The sequence below is a fragment of the Anabrus simplex genome, chromosome 2 (assembly GCF_040414725.1).
Source record: "Anabrus simplex isolate iqAnaSimp1 chromosome 2, ASM4041472v1, whole genome shotgun sequence".
Taxonomy (NCBI): domain Eukaryota; kingdom Metazoa; phylum Arthropoda; class Insecta; order Orthoptera; family Tettigoniidae; genus Anabrus; species Anabrus simplex.
In genome coordinates, this window is record NC_090266.1 from 6696024 (window position 1) to 6715472 (window position 19449).

The 19449-nt window shown below is 39.8% G+C and overlaps 1 protein-coding gene across 1 annotated transcript in view; it reads left to right on the plus strand.

Moving 5' to 3' along the window:
- LOC136863901 (dynein beta chain, ciliary-like) overlaps positions 1 to 19449 on the plus strand; it is a 5220903-nt gene that overhangs the window by 4443981 nt on the left and 757473 nt on the right. Inside the window, exon 73 of the mRNA XM_068226514.1 lies at positions 18719 to 18856. Coding sequence (XP_068082615.1) covers positions 18719 to 18856 — 138 coding nt within the window. The remainder of the gene's footprint in view (positions 1 to 18718; positions 18857 to 19449) is intronic.

Genomic DNA, 19449 nt, shown 5'->3' on the forward strand with positions numbered 1-19449 from the left:
TGGCGGATGACAGCTAACGAAATTGCCTGCATGATAGCAGCACAGTGCTCTATTGATTAAAGATGGTGGATGACAGCTGTCATAAAAAGCACGTGGCTTTGTTTACTAAACAAGAGCACATAGATTTTTTTTCAAATTGCCGCCACCACATTTCAAAGGTATCTAGCTAAAGAGCGCAGCACTGAGGTTTGTGATGCAAGATGGCGGATGACAGCTGTCAGAAAAAAGCACGTGAGTTTGTTTCCAAACAAGAGCATGTAGAATTTTTCAAATTGCCGCCACCACATAGAGGGCAGCACGGTGCTCTCATGATTAAAGATGGCTGCTGTCATGTGGAATTGCCTGCCACCACAAAGAGGGCAGCACGGTGCTCAAAGATGGCTGCTATAAAAAAGCATTTTTCAAATTATCCGCCACCACATTTCAAAGGTAAGTAGCTAAAGAGGGCACCACTGTGCTCTATGGATTAAAGATGGTGGATGACAGCTGTCAAAAAGCACGTGGATTTGTTTATCTCGCGCTAGTAAGGTTAAGTTGGTAGCACTAAGGTTTAAGCCCGTTAAGATGGCAGCACTGCGGATGAAAGCTGTGACGAATTTACATCTACTACGATAAAGAGGGCAGCACTGTGCTCTATAGATTAAAGATGGCGGGTGTCAGCTGTCAAGAAAGCACATGGCTTTGTTTCCAAACAAGAGCACGTGGAATTTGTCGCCACCACATTTCAAAGGTAAGTAGCTAAAGAGGGCAGCACGGTGCTCTCTGGATTAAAGATGGCGGATGCCAGCTGTCAAAAAAAGCGCATGGGGTTGTTTCCAAACAAGAGAATGTAGAATTTTTCAAATTACCACCACCACATAGAGGGCAGCACGGTGCTCTCTTGATTAAAGATGGCTGCTGTCACGTGGAATTGTCTGCCACGACATTTCAAAGGTATCTAGCTAAAGAGGGCAGCACGGTGCACAAAGATGGCTGCTGTCAAAAAGCATTTTTCAAATTATCCGCCACCACATTTCAAAGGTAAGTAGCTAAAGAGGGCAGCACTGTGATTAAAGATGGCGGATGACAGCTGTCAAAAAAGCACGTGAGTTTGTTTTCAAACAAGAGCACGCAGAATTTTTCAATTTGCCGCCACCACATAGAGGGCAGCACTGTTCTCTCTGGATTAAAGATGGCTGCTTGTCGAAAAGCATTTTTCAAATTATCCGCCACCACATTTCAAAGGTAAGTAGCTAAAGAGGGCAGCACTGTGCTCTATAGATTAAAGATGGCGGATGACAGCTATCAAAAAAGCACGTGGCTGTCAAAAAGCACGTGGATTTGTTTATCTCGAGCTAGTGAGGTTAAGTTGGTAGCACTAAGGTTTAGGCCCGTCAAGATGGCAGCACTGCCGATGAAAGTCGACGAAAGAGGGCAGCACGGTGCTCTGTAGTTTAAAGATGGCGGATGACAGCTGTCAAAATAGCACGTGGCTGTCAAAAAGCACGTGGCTTTGTTTACCTCGCGCTAGTTAGGTTAAGTTGGTACCACTAAGGTTTAGGTCCGTCAAGATGGCAGTACTGAGGTTAGCGATGCGTTGTTGTCGATGACAGCTGTCAAAAAGCACGTGGCTTTGTTTACAAATCTGTCAAAAAGCACGTGGCTTTGTTTACCTCGCGCTAGTTAGGTTAAGTTGGTACTAGTGAGGTTTAGGCCCGTCAAGATGGCAGCAGTGAGGTTAGCGATGCGTTGTTGTCGATGACAGCTGTCAAAAAGCACGTGGCTTTGTTTACAAATTCAAATCTCCCGGCAAAATTCAAATTTCCCACGGGCGGAGGCGGCGGAGGAGGAGGAGGCGGAGGAGGACTGTACTACACCTTCACGAGTTTCTACTGTATTCGTCATGTCTAGCTTTTCTTCCATTCTGTTGTAGTAGAGTATATCCTAAATCTTGGAGTATCTGCTTATGGGTATCTGTTAACTCGATGAGTCTCTGCACATATGTAGTATGTCTTCGGAATGTATACCGTATTTTATAGATGTTTTTCATGCTGGTTTGAGAAGAAGTTTGTAAGCAACGTACGCGTGCCGATCCAAATGATTAAGCTGATTTTGTTTATTTACAAGTCTAAGAGTAATGTTGCTAATGTGTTTTACAGACACAGGATGATAAAGAACTACTGCTGGTTTCTCACAAATAGTATATCCACGTTCCTCTGTAACAATTCAGTCGTGCAGGACGTGCGAAGGTTGTAGATTACTATTCAAGTCTGTAATAATATTACAAGTAATGTTCACATGATAATCATCGAAGAGTGTTATAGATTGATCAGACTCGTAACGTACGTTCGGTAGGAGCTCCCTCGATGAAAATACAAGCAATGGTTCAATCGAATCAGGTTGTGATTTGAAGTCAACCTTAAATGATGATTCAATAACACATTTATGTGTAATGTTGCTTATAGTGATTGAGAACTTGTAATTATGATTACTAAAACTATCTTCCCCAAACTGATCAATTAACGTACTTTCAATATTGTCGTGAATATCGTATACTGTATAACTACCTGAGGGTAGTGTTAGCACATACTCATCGTAATAGAACTTGTTTACACCATCACGCACGTTATAGATTTTATTGTAGCTTTCAAACGATACTAGTCCAAGACTATGCGGCTGATAACCAGGTTCGATTGGCGGATTAAAATAGACGGTTGTTTCAGGTCCTTCTCCACGTACAGCAAACGTTCTTTCACTGTTCGTCATCACGTAGACACTAATGCACTTTCTCTACTGTCTGGGTTTGATATAAGAACATAAGACATAATCGTCCACACATGCGTGTGTTAAAGTTTCGCACACGGTTTTTATTGTAAACAATGTCTGCAGTGCTTCCGAAATAACGTATGAGCTCAAAAGGAGGAGGTAAGTCTCCATAGCTATCAAAATACCATACTTTTGATTTACGTTTTACATAAGGAACGTAATGAGTTCCAGGTCCACGACTGTCGTCCAAGTTAATTACGGCACTTTCACGTTCACGTAGGCGCCCTGGTAGTTGATCGCGCATATACACTCCTCGAAAATAATGAATTCCTAGTTGTTTAACAAACGTAAAAACTTCATCATACGTTAGATCTCGATATGGCAGTGCATTCAGTAGACGTTTTTTGAAGAAATGTAGATACCAATCCCTTTCTTGTATGGCGCTAGCTTCATGTTCACACCTTTGCCTCGTAACGCAATTGCCTCTATCGTCTTGTTATGGCGTTCACTCTCTTTCAACTGTTGTTTCGCTTCTTCTACAGCTATGACAGTTCTCGCTACAGCACTAGCACCACCTAGCAATGATCCTAAGGCTGCTAAGCCAGCAAACAGCTCAGGAAGAATTCCTCCTCGTTTTGGTAGAGGAACAATTCGTGCACGTTTACTAAATATTGCACTGCACTTTGGAGAAATTCTCGCTCTTGCTGCGCGTAACACTTTAGTAATAGCTACACGAGGATTGTATTCCCCTCGAACAGCTTTTTGCAGCCTTTATAACATCTTTCCCTCCAATAGTTTTTACTTTCTTCTTATTCATGCCGTTTGGATATCGTTGTTTCACCATGCTGGACACGACTTTACTAGTCAAGAGCAAATCATAAACTAACCGTTACCTCTTGTTTCGCTTAATCCAGGGTGTCCCACTTAAACGTTTCACCGCAGATATATCTGGAACGACAAGAGATATTGAAAAATTAATTTTCACAGACATGAAGGAAGGGAAGGGGCCAATTAAAGTAAATACTATGAGCCAGTCAAAAACGTAGGAAAATAGTATTTTCAACATCAACTTACGTTTTTTAAATGGACACCCTGCTTTATTTCGTAAGCAATCGTTAACATAAAAAATCGCATAAGTAATGGCGTTTGTTTAATCGCAAGAGGTCAATTATATCCCAAGATATTGCAACGTGAAGTTGACGCTTGAGATAAATGAAACGCACAGCAGTTGCACAACCCGAGATTCCAGCACGAATCTCACGGTCCTCTTACACACGATATGATAACCGTACTACAATGCGACAGGCCCGTACTTAATGCTATTTTCACTGCTATCAAGAGGGATGAAAATAAGAGAATTTCGTTACAGTAACTTTGCTGTACGAATTATGTACATTCTGAAGTAGTACAGTACAGAGTAATGCAATGTACTGTGTAGGTAAATAAAACACGCAAGAGATAAACCGTTATTTACATATCCTTTTGTTGTGGCAGGAAACCATTCTCTTATTTTCATCCCTCTTGATAACAGTGCAAATAGCATTAAGTACAGTGCCTGTCGCATCGTAGTACGGCAATCATATCGTGTGTAAGAGGACCGTGAGTTTCGCGCTTGACTCTCGGGATGTGCAACTGCTGCCCGTTTCGTTTATCTCAAGCGTCAACTTCACGTTGCAATATCTCGGGATGTAATTGACCTCTTGCGATTAAACAAACGCCATTACTTATGTGATTTTTCATGTTAACGATTGCGCACGAAATAATGCAGGGTGTCCATTTAGAAACGTAAGTTGATGTTGAAAATATTATTTTCCTACATTTTGACTGGCTCATAGTATTTACTTTAAGTAGCCCCTTCCCTGCCTTCATGCCTGTGAAAGACATTTTTCAATATATCTTGTTGTTCCAGATATATCTGCGGTGAAAGGTTTAAGTGGGCCACCCTGTATATATATTACTATTACGTACATTATGATTCAGTTATCATGAAGATTATAAAGCAGCAAGACACACTAATTGTTACGACATTGTACCACATCTCTTACCTAGTTTAAGTACAACTACAAGAAAACGTCATGGAACGTTGTTTCCTTTTACTGTTCGATGTATTATATCAGGCCCGTCGGGATGCGGGAAAACAAATCTTTTACTTACACTTATTACTTCTGTAAATGGTGTACGCTTCGAGAATATTTACGTTTTTTCAAAGTCACTCTATCAACCGCTATATACTATTCTACAAACTGTAATGCACGATCTAGTTAAAGATGGAATAAGATATTTTAAATTTAATTCGCATGAGCAAGTACCATCACCAGACGATGTGCTTCCTAATTCTCTTATGATCTTTGACGACGTCGCAACAGAACAACAAAACGTTATTCGTGCATTCTTTAGTATGGGTCGGCATAAATATGTTGATTGCATCTATTTGTGCCAAACCTATTCTCGTGTGCCTAAGCAGTTGATACGCGACAACTCAAATGTTATTGTGCTTTTTCGGCAAGATGAGCGCAACATGCGACATGTGTATAACGATCATGTTAACACTGATATGACATTCGATGACTTTAAACGTATGTGCGCTAAATGTTGGTCATTACACCGTTACAGCTTTATAGTTATTGATAAAGAAAGTGGTGTACAGCATGGACGATATCGCATGGGTTTCGATCATTTTATATGCATTAACACAGAATTACAGTAACTACTTGATTAAAAACCATCATCATGTTAACATCTAGCAAGGAGATCACAAAACATATCATCCAAGCTCGAAACAGTATTCGACGGAAATTTAAAGAGCTTAAACTAATGCAAGCAGACACGGATTTATTTTTTAAAACACAACTAAGTACACCACTCAAAGAAATTTATAATTCTACTTCATTACCGCAGTCTACTTCAATTGTTGCTTCTATACAAACATCATATCATTAATAGAAGCATGAAGAAGAAGAAGAAAAGCATGAACAAGATAAGGAAGAAAAGAAGCAGGATGTAGATCAAGAAGAGGATGAGGAGGATGAAGATAAGGAAGAAGAAGAACATAATGATACATCACCACCTAAGCGTGTTGAGTTTTTAACTACAGATGTTATTGCTGAAACACCTACTATATCGACGCAAAATCTACCATCTTTGTCTGAGGTATCCAGAGTATCGCAATCAGTTTAGAACTTTTATTCAAGATACCTATGGATCTCTCTTTGCACCTTATATAGAAAAACGTTTTACAGGACAAACTGACACTACCTACGAAGATGACTGTTTCTCGATAGGAAATTCAAATGTTAAGATTATTAACAACAAACTCATTGTAAAAGGTGTTACCTATAAACCTACGAAATGACTCTTAGAACTCCTTTTCTCACGAATACCTGACAAGGATATAATTTTACAAGATGATCTTTAAAAATATAAAGCAATACTTTTTACTACGTACGCAACACGACGTAATTTCAAGAGAACAGATGCTGTAAATGCAAATAAGAGTTACAAGTATCGTGAGTTTATTTCTAAGCTGTTTCCGACTGCACGTGTTCTTGATGTTATCTACAAGCCTTTGTTGCCGTATGTGGATGTAAGATACTGGAATGACCCAAACTTACTCGTTGAACGATTACAACTTTTAAGAGCATCGCAAGAGGCTGGTCAAACGGGTCAAGAATCAGAAATTCTAGAAATAGAAAGAGAATTACGTTATGCCGGTGTTATTTTGTAATGGCTCGCCAAGAGAAGATCTCACCTGTAAAGGTAAACATCGCACATGAGTTACATAAACCAGCACGTCGCACCTACTGTCGCAGACGCGTTATTACACGAGGAAAAGGTGATATCTGGCAAGCAGACTTAGTAGAAACGATTCCATATGCCTCTAGGAATAAGAGGTATAAGTATCTACTTACTGTTATCGATGTATACTCGAAGTTTGCTTTTGCACAACCCGTGCGTTCTACAACAGCAGTTCAAGTTAAAGAAGCATTTAAACATATTGTTGAAGAATAGAGACGCTGCCCAAGGCTTCTTCAAACTGATCAAGGTAAAGAGTTTTACAACAAGGATTTTTCTTCTTACCTCAAGTTACTTGGCATTCAACACTACTCTACGTTCAGCAATATCAAGGCAAGTGTTAAGAACGCTTTAATCGTACACTCAAAACAATGATGTGGCGAGAATTTACAGCACAAGGTTCATATCGTTGGATTGATCTGCTACCTAGACTTTTATCTACCTACAACGATACACCTCATCGCACTATCGGAACAAAGCCACGTATTGTTACAAATAATACACCTCGTATAGATGCTATTCATCTTGTAATTAAAACAGCTGATCCACGTCGCTATCGCTTTAAAGAAGGTGATTTTGTTCGCATCAGCAAACACAGGTCAATTTTTGCAAAAGGATACACACCTAACTGGAGCACTGAATTTTTTCAAATCAGAAGTGTTAAGCTTACTAATCCAGTTACGTATTTATTTCGCGATCTCAGAGGACAGCCTATTGAAGGAGGATTCTACATCGAAGAACTGCAGAAAACAAAATATCCTGATCACTATTTAGTTGAACGTGTTATTCGACGTCGTGGGAAAAAACTGTATGTTAAATGGCTTGGTTTTAATAACAGCTTTAATTCATGGATTAATAAAGATTATGTACTTTAAATCTTATGTGTGTTTTCTTTAAATCCTCTACCTCTCCTTTCTTCTAAGTCACTAGGACATGCTCTAGTATTAAACAACACCTGTAATATGTTTCGATTATTCATATTTATTTTAGATATATATATATATATACATTTTTATCCTCTGGTTATTTTACAGTCTTTTTCACTCAGTTTTTGTTTTATTTCACCAACAACGACAAGTGCTGCTATCTTCTTCTGAGCAGCTGAAGCACTAGGTAATATCACACACACAGCATAACTTTACGAAGCAGATTTTAACAGCTACACGACATACTCTGTGCAGGCAGCATGTAACTACGTGTTAGGCGAACGTTTTCTTGAGCCGCAGGGGAGATGAAGCTCGAAGAAAAGAAGATTGATGAGTCTACGCCCAGCATGCTTCCTCATCCTTTTCCCAGCAAGTTTCTTCGCCTTTTCCTTGTTTACTCTCTCCGCAGCCATGATAAGTGTTTATAAGCGAAGACAACTCGCTAGTTTTAGGTCCGTGATACAGTTTAATTAGTTGACATGTACGGCACTGTCTCACAGGAGGTCTTCAACCTAAACTCACGTGTTCATGATGTAAATTACAGGTTTGAAGCTCTGACAAAGCAGGATCTTGAGTCCACTCACGAGGCACCTCATCCCTAATCTTGTTTACAGCATTCGCAGCTACATTAACCAAAAAAGCCTTTGGTAATGCATTTAACTCTTCTTCAGTAAAAGTGTTTAGTTTCCTTCTGCATGCATAAAACTTTACGATCGCCTTTTCAACTGCGTTACACTTAGTATCTGTTAGAAATGACATGATGTCTTCACTCTACAAATGTTTCTTTTACACTAAGGTTATTTCGACACTGCAGTTTACATATGTTTGTCACTTCCCGGCATGCACTGCAACACAACCAATCAAAGAGCATGCATACATGTTGTAAAGACTGTTTACTTGTCTCTCTAATATGCGCTTTCGGAAGAGACTTAAATGATGGACACCCCAATTCATGAATGTCGATAATTTCACACGATGATGGTAGATAATCACGCAACCATTCATTCATTTCACAACACCTTAAAAGAACAAGATCTGCTCTTGACAAATGTGCATTCATCGTTAAAGGTAGACAACGATAAGGTATTCCTTTTTCTTCCCACTTCAAACCTAAATTGTTTTCAATCCATTGAGTCTGCTTTTTATCTTCATCTGTTTGCAAACAGTAAGGGAACGGTGGGATAAATTCTAAACTAACAAGTTTTGGTGCCCACAACACACTGCAATCTAACACAGCCACCTCTTTAACCCTTTATAGGGCTAAACTTTTTTTTGTTCATAATGGCCACAAAGTAACATACTTACCTTCTAAAGTAAATACTAGAACCAACAAACCTTTAATCAATAGCAGCCAAATCCTTTTATGATAATTACTACTAAAATTGTTTGGCAAAATTTTAACCACAATCCTATTAGGGACATGCATATTTTGTGGTCAAAAATTAACCACATACATATATTATATGAATTTACTGAATTTGTTTTATTGGACTCATCAACTATCGTTTTCAATACACATTCAGAGGAGAAAATCATAAATGTCTCAAGTGGAGAAGCTAAATTCACAGTACATTGGGTCCAAATGGGTGAGAGAATACAAAGCTTTGAAAACTATTGGGCTCTTTGGCTCTATTAGTATAATTATACTGTGGAGGCTGCCGAGTTAGACTCAAGGAGTCTGAGTCTGTTTCAGTATCAGAATATGAATCAGATGTTGAAACTAAAGATTGCTTGCTCTTATCTGCTTGGTCCGGGCCAGCTGGATCATCCTTGCTCCCATCCGAATCCTCTTCCATCAACTGTGCACTGATGGTACCTGCCTGTGCTTCGCCACTGCTCGTACTAGTACCTGCTACTGGTATCACTAAGGCATCCTCAGCATCAGAATCATCATCGGCTTCTGAATCTCTTCCTAGTGTATCCCACAGTTCCTCAATTTCAGATGATCGTGGACGTGACATGCTTCTGCGACAGTAAATATAAGAAAAAATATTAGAAAAACTGATTTATTAAAATAAAAGGTAAAATAATCATGCACCAACATTATCCCTCTCTTCATCCAAGACTTCATTTTGCACTATGGACTTTCTATACCATTTCAAAGAGCATCTAAACAAGCTGTAATACGTTTACGAGAGTTTCCAAGTTACTGCTTTCATATCATCCAAGCACAATGCATTCATATCAATATTTCAACCTTAGTCTACAAAACACACTTTGTACTCACCTAACATCACAGTAAAACCACAGGAAACTGGGGAAGAACGAATAATTTAGCAAGACCTGCAAAATGAAAAGGTGAGGTTATATTGGACAGCTGGTTACAAAGCCTAAAGTATAATCACACATATGGCTACAAGTTTCGCAATCAATTACAGTCATAGCTAAGACTATTACTTTTACTGATATAACATAGTATTATGCAAATAAATAACAGAAATATTAACTTACCGGCTGAATAAACTTCGTGTGCTGCTATTAGCTATCGGAAATGCATTGTGGTTAAAATTTTAACCCCAAAAAAGCGGGCGCTTCCCTCTGATGGCCGTACTGAAAACTAAGTTTGTGGTTAATGTTAGGACCACAAAGCGTTCTAGCTGATGATGATAAGGTTGAGTTTTGTAGCTAAATACAATATATATTCAACCTTATCCGAGGTGGTTAATAAATTAACCACTATCCTATAAAGGGTTTTAAACACAAATTTTTTGCCGTTAACTTTAAAGCCTTGCACATCAACTATTAATGTTTTCGTCATGTTTGCGCTCCACTCTCTATCATTGTATCTCGAAGACTAAAGCTTTTAGTCAACGAACGGGTTTAAACATGCACACATACAATAACGTCATCGCTGCAGCACATGCACACTCTTGCTTTTATGATGCATACTTATTGCATTCCTTACACCTACTTACTCTTAAGAAAACGATCAGGTCTAAACATACATAATGACGTCATCACTGCAGCACGTGCTTACTCTAGCTTTCCAGATGCATGTTTAAACTTGTTCGATAAAGCTATGCCTTAACAGAGGAAGAGGCTACAACAGCCACCGCCATCTTGTATCGTAGGCACCTAAGTGCTAATTAGCGATGTAGTAGCCGTAAAGACAGCAGCACGGTACTCTGTTGAATAAAGATGGCTGCTGTCGAATAGAATTGTCCGCCACCACATTTCAACTAAAGAGTGCAGCACCGAGGTAAGCGATGTAAGATAGCGGTAGCTGTGTTGATTAAAGATGGCAGCTTGTCAAATAGAATCTTTCAAATTATCCGCTACTACATTTCAACTAAAGAGGGCAGCACTGAGGTTTGCGATGCAAGAAGGAGGATGACAGCTGTTAAAAAAGTCACGTGGATTTTAAATTACCAGCAGTGTCGTAAAGAGGGCAGCACTAAGGTTAGCGATGCAAGATGGCGGATGACAGCTGTCACGTGGAATTGACCACCACCACATTTCAGCTAAAGAGTGCAGCACGATGCTGTATTGATTAATTATGGCTGCTGTCAAATTTTCCGCCACCACAATTCAACTAAAGAGTGCAGCACTGAGGTTTTCCATGCAAAATGGCGGATAACAGCTTGTCAAATTGAATTTTTCAAATAGTCCGCCTCAAAGGTAAGTAGCTAAAGAGGACAGCACTAAGGTGTGCGATGCAAGATGGCGGATGACAGCTGTGGCATAGAAATTGTCCACTGCTACGATAAAGAGTGCAGCACGGTGCTCTCTTGATTAAAGATGGCGGATGACAAAAAGCATGTGAGTTTGTTTCCATACAAGAGAATGTGGAATTTGCCACCACCACATTTCAAATAAAGAGTGCAGCACAGTGCTCTCTTGATTAAGGATGGCGGATGGCAGCTGTCAATAAAGCACGTGGATTTGTCTCCAAAGAAGAGCACGTGGAATTTTTCAAATTGCCGCCACCACATTTCAAAAGTAAGTAGCTGAAGAGTGCAGCACGGTGCTCCCTTGATTAAAGATGGCGGATGACAGCTGTGAAAAAAGCATGTGGATTTGTTTCCCAACAAGAGCACGTGGAATTTGGCAACACCACATTTCAACTAAAGAGTGCAGCACTGTGCTTTCTTGATTAAAGATGGTTGATGACAGCTAACGGAGTTTTCCAAATTGCCCTCTACTACGTGCTTAAGGTAGTAGCCATAAAATGAGCAGCACGGTGCTCTGTAGATTAAAGATGGCGGATGACGGCCGTGGCTTTGTTTACCGATTCAAATTTCGCGCTACTAAGGTGAAGTTGGCAGCACTAAGGTTTAGGCCCGTCAAGATTGCAGCACTAAGGTGTGCGATACGTTGTTGTCTGTCAAAATCCATGTGGCTGTCAAAAAGCACGTGGATTTGTTTACCGATTCAAATCTCGCGCTAGTTAGGTTAAGTTGGTACCACTAAGGTTTAGGCCCCTCAAGATGGCAGTACTGAGGTTAGCGATGCGTTGTTTGTCAAAAAGCACGTGGCTGTCAGAAAAAGCACGTGGATTTGTTTACCAATTCAAATTTCCCGCGGGAGGTGGAGCGGGCCCCTGGGAAGGCCTCCCGGGAGGAGGAGGTGGAGGAGGCTCCCCGGGAAGGCCCCTTGGGAGGTGGATGAGGAGGAGGCCCCTGGCAGCCGGAGGTGTAGGTGGCCGCAGTACTCACACATTATACTACTGATAATAATAAAATTATTGATGGTAATCAAAGAATATGATAATGATCAGATATAGGATGATAATGATAATTATTTAATAATCATAGGAAGATATGATAGGGACAGTCGTCATGTGTCCAACTGGTCAGAACCAGATCTGGGGTTTCCAGGTGGGAGATTGTTAGCGGTAGATGCGAAATAACCCACGGACGGCACATGTCTTCTTTGTCAGAGCATAGTAATGAACCTTTCCGTACGTCTTGTCGTATTGACAAAAGTAAATATTGAGTTAAACTCTGAGTTAAAGTGCTATACCTGGCATGTTATTGAATCTGGAAATAATAGTCTAGAGTTTGTCCATACTATAAATTCCCGTTTTAAATACGAGAACATTTCCACGGTGGGGGTCCAGAATGTACATACCGGAAAGGTCTCATGTCCAAAAGGAACGAGGAGATGACAGTAAATAGTTACTCTCATGCCTTCGTCTCCGAAACAATATCTCCAGCGGTGAAACGTCCACTCATACGGATGTGGATTCGATGCCCAATAACCAATGGGGGCGAATTCACAAAATATTGTGCACTACCAGAGTTATGAGATGAATCCAAGTTTTATGTCATTTCTTTTCCATGATGGAAGTGTCCCAATGTAATAATTGTCATCATGTGCAGTTTGCAAAATAAGTCAATAAATTGCTCCTCATTGCAATTTCAATAGGAAACAGTTTCCATATCTTTTTATTGTAGTTAGACCAGTATGCCCATGAAATTTAAGTTGTCACTTCCCAGTCCTACCGTGGAGTCAAAAATTTGTATCCATGAATGAGTCGTCCCCCGATACCTTAATTTGCATGCCCCGATCACCCCTGTGTTCATTTGGTGCGCCGATATATATTTTGATTTTTTAGTTTTATAAAAAAAAATTTTAACTTTTACGAACTGATCACCCCTGAGATTAATGCTAAGCGGGTGCAATACCTATACAATTAGTTAATTATCTAGGTTGAAGTAATTTATTTTATAATGCAAAAGGAATTCAAAATATTTATGAATATATATGTGGTCAATTTGTGTATTAAATATGCTTTCAGAAAATTATAAATTTAATGTAATTTTAAATTATGTAAATAAATGGATACATTCTGCAATAAAATTAAAGATGATGTTGACAAAAGAAATATCTCTACTTAACAGAAAATAGCATGTCTAATAAGAACAATAAGTGATGTTTATCAAAAGGCAGATGTAGATAACAAAATAAAAGATATGTTACCTATAAATAAATAATGAAAAAGTCTCTATAAAAGGGATAAATGATTTATTACCTAGAACGGAATTAGATGAAACTCTCCACAGTCTGTTAGCAACTATAGATGATTGCTTTTATAATAAAAAGGCTATATGTAACGAAATTAAAGATTTGTTACCTAATAAGGAATTTGATGATGAATCCAAAAATCTATCAAAGGGAGGAAATGGCTTCGTAGAGCAGTAAGAATAGCATGGAGTGTCGGTAAGGTACCTTCAGGTTGGACAAAAGCAGTAATTGCACCTATCTATAAGCAAGGGAACAGGAAGGATTGCAACGACGTTGGAGGTATCTCATTGAATTATATACCAGGCAAAGCATTAGATGACATGTTGGTTGTGAGGGTGCTATCAGTAGTTGACAGGAAGCTGGATGAAAAGCAGTGCGGATTCAGACCACAGAGGAGCGGTCTGGATTAGATTATCAGTATTCGCCAGGTAATTGAATATTGCTACGAGAGGAATAGGCAGATGTGTTTATGTTTCGTAGATCTACAGAAAACTTATGGCAGAGTTCTGAGGGAAAAGACGTTCGCCATACTGGGGAACTACGGATTTAAAGGTAGATTTTTAAAATCAATCAAAGGCATTTATGTTGTCAATTGGGCTTCAGTGAGAATTGGTGGTAGAATTAGTTCTTGGTTCAAGCTACTTACAGGGGTTAGACAAGGCTGTAATCATTCAACTTTGCTGTTCGTAGTGTACATAGATCATCTGCTGACATACACACACACATGTATTATCATTATAGACTGTTAATGCCTTTCAGCGTTCAGGCTGCAAGCCTCTGTGAATTTACTAAACGTCGCCAAAATCCTCGATTTGCAACTAGTGTTGTGGCCTCATTTTGTTCTATAACTCTTATCATTAAATCGTTAGAAACTGAGTCTAACCATCGTCGTCTTGGTCTATCTCTACTTCTCTTACCCTCAATAGCAAAGTCCATTATTCTCCTAGGTAACCTATCCTCCTCTATTCGCCTCACATTACCCCACGACCGAATCCGGTTTATGTGTACAGCTTCATCCATCGAGTTCATTCCTAAATTAGCCTTTATCTCCTCATTCCAAGTACCCTCCTGCCATTGTTCCCACCTGTTTGTACCAGCATTCATTCTTGCTACATTCATGCCTGTTACTTCTAACTCATGAATAAGATATCCTGAGTCCACCCAGCGTTCGCTCCCGTACAGCAAAGTTGGTCTGAAAACAGACCGATGTAACTATAGTTTCGTCTGGGAGCTGACTTCCTTCTTACAGAATACTGTTGATCGCAACTGCGAGCTCACTGCATTAGCTTTACGACACCTTGATTCAATCTCACTTACTATATTACCATCCTGGGAGAACACACAACTTAAATACTTGAAATAATTGACCTGTTCTAGCTTTGTATCACCAACCTGACATTCAATTCTGTAGAATTTCTTACCTACTGACATCAATTTAGTCTTCGAGAGGCTAATTTTCATACCATACTCATTGCACTTATTTTCAAGTTCCAAGATATTAGACTGCAGGCTTTCGGCACAATCTGCCATTAAGACAAAGTCGTCAGCATAGGCCAGACTGCTTGCTACATTTCCACCTAACTGAATCCCTCCCTGCCATTTCATACCCTTCAGCAGATGATCCATGTAAACTATGAACATCAAAGGTGAAAGATTACAGCCTTGTCTAACTCCTGTAAGTACCCTGAACCAAGAACCCATTCTACCATCAATTCTCACTGAAGCTCAATTGTCAACATAAATGCCTTTGATTGATTTTAATAATCTACATTTAATTTCCACAGTCCCCCCGTATGGCGAACATCTTTTCCCACGATACCCTGTCATATGCTTTCTCTAGGTCTACGAAATATAAACACAACTGCCTATTCCTCTCGTAGCATTTGTCAATTACCTGGCGCATTCTAAAATTCTGATCCTGACATCCTCTCTGTGTTCTGAAGCCACACTGGTTTTCATCCAACTTCCTCTCAACAACTGATCGCACCCTCCCATTCCAGGATGCCAGTGAATACTTTGCCTGGTATATTAATCAATGAGATACCTCGATAGTTGTTGCAATCCTTCCTATTCCTTTGCTTATAGATAGGTGCAATTACTGCTTTCGTCCAATCTGAAGGTACCTTACCAAGACCCCATGCTAATTTTACTACTCTATGAAGCCATTTCATCCCTGCCTACCCACTATACTTCACCATTTCAGGTCTAATTTCATCTATTCCTGCTGCCTTATGACAATGGAGTTTATTTACTATCCTTTACACTACCTCAAGCACAATTTCACCAAAATCATCTTCCTCCTCCCGATGAGCTTGGCTGTTCGCAACACCACCAGGATGATTTCTTTTACATTGAGAAGATGTTCAAAATATTCCCTCCACCTCTCCAGGGATTCCCTGGGATCTATTATGAGTTCACCTGAATTACTCAATACACTGTTCATTTCCTTTTTCTTCCCTTCCTAAGATTCTTTATTACTGTCCAGAAAGGTTTCCTTGCTGCTTGACCTAGCCTTTCCAGGTTGTTACCAAAATCTTCCCATGACTTCATTTTGGATTCAACTACTATTTGTTTCGCTCTGTTTCTTTCATCTACGTGCAAATCCCTGTCTGCCTCGGCCCTTGTTTGGAGCCATTCCTGATAAGCCTTCTTTTTACGTTTACAAGCTGCTCTCACTTCATCATTCCACTAAGATGTTCGCCTTTTCCCATCTTTACCCACAGTTGTTCCTAGGCATTCCCTTGCTGTTTGTACTACAGCATCCCTGTATGCCACCCATTCACTTTCTATATCCTGAGCCTGCTTACTGTCTACTGTTCGAAACTTCTCACCAATCATATCCATGTACTTCTGTCTAATTTCCTCGTCCTGGAGATTTTCTGCCCTTATTCGTTTGCAGACAGATTTCACTTTCTCTACCCTAGGCCTAGAGATACTTCGTTCACTACAGATCAGATAATGGTCTGAATCATCGGAAAATCTGCGGAAAACCCGCACATTCCTAAACGATTTCCTGAATTCGAAGTCTGTTAAGATATATAGTCTATTATGGATCTGGTACCCCTAGCCTCCCATGTGTAGCGGTGAATAACCTTATGCTTGAAGAATGTATTCGTAACAGCTAAACCCGTACTAGCACAGAAGTCCAGCAAACGCTTCCCAATCCCATTAGCTTCCGTATCTTCCCCACATTTACCAATCATCCTTTTATATCCTTCAGTTCTATTCCCAACTCTCGCATTGAAATCGCCCATTAGCACTATTCTATCCTTGCTGTTGACCCTGACCACGATGTCACTCAATGCTTCATAAAACTTGTCAAATTCATCCTCACCTGCACCCTCACATGGTGAATACACGGACACAATTCAGGTCGTAATTCCTCCAACTGACAAATCTACCCACATCATTCGCTAATTTACGTGCCTAACAGAAACTATGTTGCGTGCAATGGTATTCCTGATAAAGAGCCCTACCCTGACTCTGCCGTTCCCTTTCTAACACCCTTCAAGTACAATTTATAATCTCCTATCTCTTCCTCGTTATCTCCCCTTACCCGAATATCACTTACTCCTAGCACATCCAGATGCATCCTCTTTGCTGACTCAGCCAGTTCTACCTTCTTTCTTCCATAAGCCCCATTAATATTGAAAGCTCCCCATCGAATTCCATTTCGTTCGCCAAGTTGTTTCCAAGGAGTCCCTCGCCTGTCAAATGGGAGTGGGACTCCATTACTCCCATAGGTCCGAGGCTTGCTTAAAGTGTTCTGAGCTCGTTAAATTCATGAAGCAGTATGCTGCCCTACTTGCACATAGTCCAAGTGGGGATCTCTCCTCTAAGGGGTTATGGGCCACCGATGAATTGTGTAGTCGTAGCAGCCTCAGCACAAGGAGGGCCAGGACTCAGAATATGTCCGAGATGCCCACTCCCATTCCATAACAACTGGTATCCCGACTCTCAGGACCAGGCCACTCAGCCGTTGCCCATGGTTCACGAACTAGGACGTGACTACAGTAACCCACAAACATGAAAGGTATACAATGGCAGGGAGGGATTCAGTTAATTAGAAATGTAGTAAGCAGTTTGGCCTATTCTGACGACTTTGTGTTAATGGCAGATTGCGCCGACAGTCTGCAGTCTAATATCTTGCATTTTGAAGATATGTGCAATGAGTATGGTATGAAAATTAGCCCTTAGAAAATGAAATTGATGTCAGTAGGTAAGAAATTCAACAGAACTGAATGTCAGGTTGGTAACAAAAAGGCAGAACAGGTCGGTAATTTCAAGTACTTAGGTTGTGTTTTCTCCCAGGGTGGTAATATAGTAAGTGAGATTGAATCAAGGTGTCGTAAATCTAATGCAGTGAGCTCACAGTTACGATCAGCAGTATTCTGTGAGAAAGACGTCATCTCCCAGCCGAAACTATCTTTACATCGGTCTGTTTTCAGACCAACTTTGCTTTACGGGAGCGAAAGCTGGGTGGACTCAGGATATCTTATTCATAAGTTAGAAGTACCAGACATGAAAGTAGCGAGAATGATTGCTGGTACAAATAGGTGGGAACAACAGCAGGAAGGTACTCGGAATGAAGAGATAAAGGCTAATTTAGGAATTAACTCGATGGATGAAGCTGTACCCATAAACCGGCTTCGGTGCTGTGGTCATGTGAGGTGAATGGAGGATGATAGGTTGCATTTATCGTCCTCTCACTCCAAATATATTTGTTTATATTACAATTTTGTAACCACACATTTTGCCTGTATTTTTAGACAAGACTATATGATAATTACACTAACGTACAATAATTTCATGTGCTGTATCTGGTATGTGTTTCCAAATATTCAATTTCTGGCTCACATAATATATCGCTCCGTTACATGTGAAAGACCTCTCGCGGCCCGTATATTAATTACAACATCCACCACACCTATCAATATCACTCACGAATAACTAGGACTTCTTTGAAGAGCTGCCACACTCTGCCCAACAAATCTCACGGAAACAATTTGCTAATTATGTTTCATCGTCATTACTCATTTCTTACTCTCATTTTTCCATTACTTCATGTGAGGCTGTACGTTCAAATAGAATTCCTATCACGTCTGAGAAATATCTGACTTTTGAAATGGGACAAAGCCTTTGTCACTTCCTAGTGACACGCTTTCTGCGGTTGAGGCATCTCCGGTTGCTAAAGTCTAATTACCTACTTCAACTCTGACACTGAAGATATATTTCTTTGTTTGTGAAATATTTTCATATTTGAATGGATATTTTGTTCTTTCTTTCAGAATATACATTTGGTGAAGCAGTGGCTGCCATCACTCGAAAAGAAGATGGAATATTATGGTTGTGGATCACACGCAAATTATCGTCTATTTGTCAGTGCGGAACCAGCACCAATCCCTTCTGCCCATATAATACCACAGGTAAGATTTAAAACCGTTTCCATGCGCATACATAACATTTAACTGATATTGAAGTAAAGTGAATACTGACAATTAAGAAGAAAATTTTGTATATTCTTTTCCGGAAAGAAACTCATAATTTCACTGGAAATACTTAACATAAAGTAGGTTTATATTTCCAGAATCATTACAATGATGGCATAAAAGTTCATGTATAATCACAATACAGACTTCTTCGTCCATTAGGAAGGATGTAACAAATACTGCAAAGACACTCTCGCTTGGGTATGTATAAGTTATATATTTGAAATATGTGTACATATGATATGATGATAACATTCCATAGTTTGGTACCTTACAAGCATATGCTGCAAGTAATGTGTGAGGAATATTTTCTAAGTCTGTTTCAGTTGTTCATGAAAGTGTAAAATATTGCGTTAAAGAGGATTGGTCACAAACAAAATAGAAACGCGTCAGAATGAATTAATGCAACGTCTCAAAACTCATGAACTTTTAGCTGGCAATATCTGATCAGAAAATACTAAGAGCTTTGTTTTTCACACCTACCATTTGTTGTAAGGTCGTTTATAATCGGACGAGTACTTCTAGATACA